Below are 6,661 nucleotides of genomic sequence, written 5' to 3' on the forward strand. Positions count from 1 at the left end.
CTCCTGACCTCGTGATCCGCCCGTCTCGGCCTCCCAAAGTGCTGGGATTACAGGCTTGAGCCACCGCGCCCGGCCGATAGCAAGGAACTTAAGCAGGGTCACACAGCCAGGTGTTAGCCAGGCTGAGACTGGAACTTGGGTTCCTGATTTTCAGCCCAATTATGTCTCATCTGTTTCTTGATGAGATTATCATGTGGACCAAATTAAAAGCCCTTGTCCCTAAGGAGTATTAACCACTGAAATTCAGACTTAGTGACTTGCAAATAAATGAATGACAGACTGTGCTTTAAGGAAGCACAGTGTCTGTGGCGGTGCCATGGGAGCCGCAGCCTCATTGTCTGGGATTGAGAGGTGCTCCTCTTGGCAGGCTTTATAGCTTATGTCGCACCCACTCTGCTGTGCCACTAAGCTGAGATGGCCTCTGCTCAGTAAAGCAGAGCCCTTAAGTGCTACAGTTGGAGCCTCCAGGACCTGGTTCAAATCCCAGCTCTGCCCCTTACTGACTACGAGACATAGCTACGTGGAGTCTCACTTTCTCATCTGCAAGGATTCCACGGGAACTTTCTAAAGCACCCAGCCAGCACCTGGCTGGGGGCAGGGCCTGGGGGCCTGGACTCAGGCTGCTGATGTGTGTTACAAGTGAAAGTAACTCCTGTTCCTCTGCTTAGCTCTTTATTGGTGCCTTTTTAACTTGAGTCTCTTTTGGGATCCGCTGGATATGAATTAAAACAAGCGGAGCACCTGAACCTGCCTGAGCCTGCACAGAGCCTTTCCCGCCCACAAAAGGGAACAGTCATTATTCAGATATATTCAGTGTTAGTGGCTGCATCTTTCCTCTGCAAGCCACACGCGGAGATTTTACTGTGGGTGGGCATGGTGGGTAGTGCCTACGCCTTTTCTCCAGAACTCTTTGGCTGGAGGCATTAACTCTCATTTTCGCTTCCTTGCTGTCACCTCTGGTGTGCAGTTCCTCCTGCCTCTTACCAGCCTTCTTCTAAGCATCATCACTAAGAGGCCCATTGTGATGGCCTCTGCAGTCACTCTAGTGGAGACCCCAGCAGGTGCAGAGCTATTAAGATGTCAGCGCCCCTGAGCGGGGCTGCTTGGGTGGGAGGTGCTGCCTCATTCACGGTCTATCTCTCCATCAAGCTTCCAAATCATGACCTCAGGAGCCTTCGTGCAGCCTGTTTGCCCAGCATTGTGGGCGGCGTGGCTAATTCTGAGCCACAGCTGCTCTGTCTTTTTCTTCAGGGGGTGAGGCCCTGGGATGGGGGCGGATGGGCACAAAGAGCCTCTGTGGCCTGTGAATGGAGCAGCACCATGGCGTGGCCGCGCCGCGTGGGAGCAAAGCCGCTTGCTCGATGTCTTGCCTCCACGAGCATCCAGTGAATCTCCTTCCTCCCACCTGAGCCTCAGTGCTCATTCCACAGGGCTTAGCTCCATCATCATTGATTTGATGGGATTAGCCCAGAGAACTTGGAGCTCCCGTAGACCACTCCACAGGACCATCTGCCCACCCAGCTGTCAGAAAGACTTCTCCTAATAACCCGCAGTCCCCTTCTGCTGTCAGCACCAGCTGTTTCCAAACATCTGGCTCCATGGCACTCCGTTGGTGTGCGACCACGTGTCCTTGGTTTTCCTGTGCTGGATTTCCTAGAGTGTGGGTTTTCTCAAAGTCCAGGAACAAAGCTTGATTGTTTCGGAGCTCCTGGGGTGACCTTGCTGCTCCCTGGCCTTCTATCTTGTCCCCATTCAACATTCACGCAGAGGGAAAACCAGAATAGGCTCCCACTTCTCTTCCTCCTGAAATGTCCGGGCCCGCAGGTTGCCAATCCCGTGTTTGCACTTCTTTGCCTCAGAGCTTTCCTGGTCTCTTGTGAAAAGAATAGTTGGAGGGAAAACAAGTGACTAATTATCCCAGGAAGAAAGGAAATCAAGGGCCCTGCGTCCCTTTTTCCAAGCAGCCAAACATGTTCGTCCATTTCTAAGCTCAGCTGCTCTTTTCTTTTTAAGAGACAGGGTCTCCCTCTGTCACCCAGGCTGGAGCACAGCATTGCCATCATGGCTTATTGCAACCTCGAACTCCTGGCCTCAAGTGATCCTCTCATCTCAGCCTCTTGAGTAGCTGGGACTGCAGGTGCGTGCCACCACACCCACCTAATTAGTTTTTAATTTTTTGTAGCGATGGAGACTTGCTTTGTTGCCCAGGCTGGTCTTGAACTCCTGTCCTCAAATGATCCTCTCACCCTGGCCTCCCCAAGTGCTGGGATTCCAGGTGTGAGCCCCTGTATCTGGCCTCAGCTGTTTTGAATACATACCATTGTGTGGTTGGTGGACCCTCTGCGTTCTGCCTTTAATCTAATTGCTGCCTGGAAATTCCCTGTGCCATAGACTTTGGCCAGTGCCTGAGAAGAGCCTTCTCTTCATGACTGGTTCCTGTGTGGACCCTGTCTTTGGGTTCAGCCACAAGATCCATCCCCAGTTTTGGAGTGACTGGAAAGGGCACAGGTCGAGGGGGCTGGGTTGACCCCATAGTGCATGGACTGGTGGCTGCTTCATGAACAATCAAGGTGCAGGCCACTTGTGATGGAGAAAACAGAAGGTTGGAAGGAGCTTGGAGAACTGGCCTCCATGACCAAGGAGGTTGGCATTGGAGACCCTAGTCTGCTCCCAGCTCTGCCCAATGCCTTGTGACCTTCCATCGTCACTTCACAGAGGCAGGGCCGCAGTTGATGTGGTGCGTGGAGCCCTGGCCTCACTCCGCTGGGTCCCTCAGGCCCATTTTCTTAGGAAGAGGGTGCTTGGATTGCTCCAGCTTCTTAAATAGAGTTGCGTCCCCCAACTGAGCACCTACCACCTGGGTGGTCTTGGGAGTCTTGCGCAGCTATTAGGAGTCTGTCTTTTTTTTTTTTTTTTTTGATGGGGGAGAGGGATCTTGGGAGAAAAAAATAACAGGAAGTTTATTAGAAAAAGAATTAGTAGTCACAAGGTAAAGTATATTTACCTGAAGACACGGAGGTAGTCACAAGGTAAGGTGTGTGTACCTGAAGATGAGGAAGGACAGATGTGTGTAAACTGTTGCTGTTGGAAATGGTTCTCCTGACCTACCCAGAGCTACTCTCCAAGGCTGTGCTGCCTGCTGTGTAAGCGTCATTTAATCCTCACAACCACCCAATGAAGTCTAGAGCTCTGCCTGTCCCCATTTTTCACATCGAGAAATGGAGGGAGAGAGAGGTTAAGAACCTTACCCTTGCTGAGATTTGAACTCAGTATATCTGACTCTGGGGGTCTTATTTGAACTTGATCAAGTCACATTTGGAGTATTGGGTGTATTTTAGGTACCTCACATTAAGGATGTTGATTAATTGTGTTCCCCTCCAGAGAAGAAGTCTTGGAGAAAGTTCACAGGGGACGTGCAATAGTCTTAAAGTTTTTGAGGGATTTGCATGTGAATGTCTCTAGAAGATTCCAGAGAAAGAGGTGTCTGTCTGGGACCCAGTATCCCACAAAAGATCTAATTGGTTTAGGACACAGTGCGTTTTTCCAGTGCTAGAAAGATGTAAGCTTCACTGTCTCTCAGCGTCCTTCAGTGTGGAATGATTTGGGTTTCTACAGTTTCCTGCACTGCAGCTGAGCCCTCTTCTGTTTATGCCTCTCTCACGATGACAAACACATCTCTCATTGTCCTCGGATCTGAGTTTTGTAACTGGACTTCTGCTGTCCGTTTGGCCACTTTGCCTGGTGGATACACACACTCACTGACCTACGAGGCTGGAGCACTCCTGCAGTGGAGAGGAAGGATCTTCACTTACAGGGCAGAAGGAGGATGCCAGTGCTCCACACCTGCAACAGGGCTGTGGGAGCTGGGCCACTGGGAGCAAGGACCATCAGGGACTGCCTTCACATCAGGCTGACTCAGGTCCTTTGAAGCTGCAGATATTTTGCTGCAAAGTTTGTACACTAGTGAGAATCAGACTTCCTAACCCATTCCTATCTGCCGCTCTTTTCTTTAGACCTATTCAGGCCTGTTCTGTGTGGTCATCAATCCTTACAAGAACCTGCCCATCTACTCTGAAGAGATTGTGGAAATGTACAAGGGCAAGAAGAGGCACGAGATGCCCCCTCACATCTATGCCATCACAGACACCGCCTACAGGAGTATGATGCAAGGTGGGTGACGTAGTGTGAGCCCACCTGGGACTGAGTCTTCTTCACCTGGGGCCTCATTGACACCTTCACAGGTGCTAAGTCACATTTGGTACCACATCGATCTAGTGACTGGTGATGGGCAGTGCATCATGGAGGTCTGTAGACCTCTGTATGAGAGCCAGGGCCAATGGCTATCCAGAGGACATGTTTATGTGTTGATAGAATGTTCTAGAAGCTTTAAAATGTACATTTCCTAATTCTTCTCCCAATTTCTCATACTTTTCAAGAGCTCTTGTGCCTGTCCCCTCTGCTTTCTTTTAGGCCCCTTCTTCTTCCTGTTCTTCCCTTCCCTTTGTGTTTTTCCCTCTTCCTCTCTTGCTCCTTCCCCATAGTCTAGAAACACATTTGAGTTATTCCCATCTCTACACAAACAGATGCAGAGCCTCGGGTGGCTTCTGCCCCGCTGTCACTCTGGCTTCTGTGCCCCTTCTGTTCCATCGCAGCGAAGCTTTGTGGAGGAAATGTCTGTGCTTACTGCCTCCATCCCCACCTCATGGTCATTCCCCTTGCCCTGGCTGTCTCGCTCCACCCCTTCTCCAGGCTGGCCGACAGAGGTCACCTATGACCTGCATGTTGCTAAGTTCATGGCTCTCGGGAGTTCCTACCTCACCTCTCCCCAGCATCATACAGTCTCTACCACTCCCTTTCTTTCTGTTTTTTTCTTTTTTTTTTTTTTTGAGACAGAATCTCGCTCTGTCACCCAGGCTGGAGTGTGCAGTGGCATGATCTCAGCTCACTGCAACCTCCGCCTCCCAGGTTCAAGCGATTCTCCTGCCTCAGCCCCCCTAGTAGCTGAGGATTACAGGCATGTGCCACTATGCCCGGCTAATTTTTGTATTTTCAGTAGAGACGGTGTTTTGCCATGTTGGCCAGGCTGGTCTCGAACTCCTGGCCTCGGGTGATCCACCCGCCTCGGCCTCCCAAAGTGCTGGGATTACAGGCGTGAACCACCGTGCCCAGCCAGCTTCACTCTTAATAGAGTCCCCCACCCTGTGCTTCCACCAGCTGGTCATCTTTCTGGGATGTAAATGTGATCAAATCACTTGATTTGAAATCTTGACAAATCATAGAAAGGCTCCTCATTCCCCCAGGGCTATTAGGTTGCTGCAAAAGTAATCGCGGTTTTTGCCATTAAAAGTAATGGCAAAGACTGTGATGACTTTTGCACCAGCCTAATAACACTGAGACTCTGTGGTAGTGTACAATGCCCTTCAAAACTGGCCCCTTGCCTGCCTCTCCACCTTCCCAGCTATGTGGAACTCCTTACATTTCCCTAAAAGCTCTTTCTGCTTCAAAACACCCTACCTGCTCCATCTGCCTGCAATGTCTGGCAAATCCCTACTCTTTTTTTTAAAAAACATGACTGAAGCATTAGGGCCTCCAAAGAGAATATCTGGGCTAGATTTGCATCAGAGCCCTGGTGATGCTTTATTTGACTGCAGTGTTTAGACATTTCTTTTTCTCCCCTTTAGGCAGAGCCCATGTTGCCTTTATATTCTCAGAGCTTAGCCAAGTACCTGGCATATGTAATCCTGACTGAAACCCAATTTCAGGCAGGGCTGTGTTCTCCTATCTTGTATGGATAGTGTTTTTTTATGTCCTTTACATAAGGATCCTTTTTTCCTTAAACTTTGCAGTCTTGTTGGGTTAATGCATCTTGTTGGGTTAACCGCTTTGTCCCTGGTATAGTGGTTTAGAGTGGCAGCCCACGGCCTGTCCCCCACCACCCGCACTGTGCTGTGAAGGAGGCATTTCACTGTTGAGCTTGATGCATTCTGTAGGATGCTCAAGTTTGGCTGAGTCTTTGGCTTATGTTCACGTCTATCAAAATTCCTTGAGGAAGTCAGCCCTTCAGTTCTAAAGTAGAATGTCTGTTTCAAAATGTTAACTAGAACAGCCCGGTGGAAAAACATTCTGTGGGATTCCAGAAACATCTGAGTCTTTGTCTCTAGAGGTTATGAGTCAGTCTGCTCCCAGCTCTCTTAATTGGCCTAGTGCAAGAAGTGAATTCCGGAGTCATCTTGAGATCTGAGCTGCTGAGTAAGGGTCTGTTGTCACACTTGGATCCTGGATTGGGATGGGTATCTAGCAGCTGGGCATTTTTGCTTTTAGGCAAGACATTAAGACTGGGTAATGTGTACTGAGGAGGCAGGAGAGAGATTCTTCAGGTCTGGACTTCAGACTGTCTTCAGTTAACCTGTGGGACTCCTTGTCCAAGAGATTCATTCAATATTTATTTGTTCAACAACAACAAAAATTTGGTGGGAATGGCCTGAAAGCTCCATACATTGAAAGTAATTGGGGAGCAAAAAAAAAGAATGCAGAGAACCAGAGCTTTCCTTTGTCTTGGCCATAACCAAATGACCTTAATAGGAACTTAGGGACTGCCCTCATACATCTGTGCAATGAAGAGTCTCTTCATGATTTGTCAAGATTCTGAATCAAGTGGTTT

The 6,661-nt window shown here is 49.3% G+C and overlaps 1 protein-coding gene across 2 annotated transcripts in view; it reads left to right on the plus strand.

Annotated features, from left to right (window-relative positions):
- Positions 1-6,661, plus strand: part of MYH9 (myosin, heavy chain 9, non-muscle) — a 107,012-nt gene that overhangs the window by 43,304 nt on the left and 57,047 nt on the right. For both annotated transcript variants that reach the window (XM_011964318.1, XM_011964319.1), the window contains exon 3: positions 4,014-4,170. In XM_011964318.1, coding sequence (XP_011819708.1) covers positions 4,014-4,170 — 157 coding nt within the window. The remainder of the gene's footprint in view (positions 1-4,013; positions 4,171-6,661) is intronic.

The sequence above is a fragment of the Colobus angolensis genome, unplaced genomic scaffold, assembly GCF_000951035.1.
Source record: "Colobus angolensis palliatus isolate OR3802 unplaced genomic scaffold, Cang.pa_1.0 Scaffold65, whole genome shotgun sequence".
Classification (NCBI taxonomy): Eukaryota; Metazoa; Chordata; class Mammalia; order Primates; family Cercopithecidae; genus Colobus; species Colobus angolensis.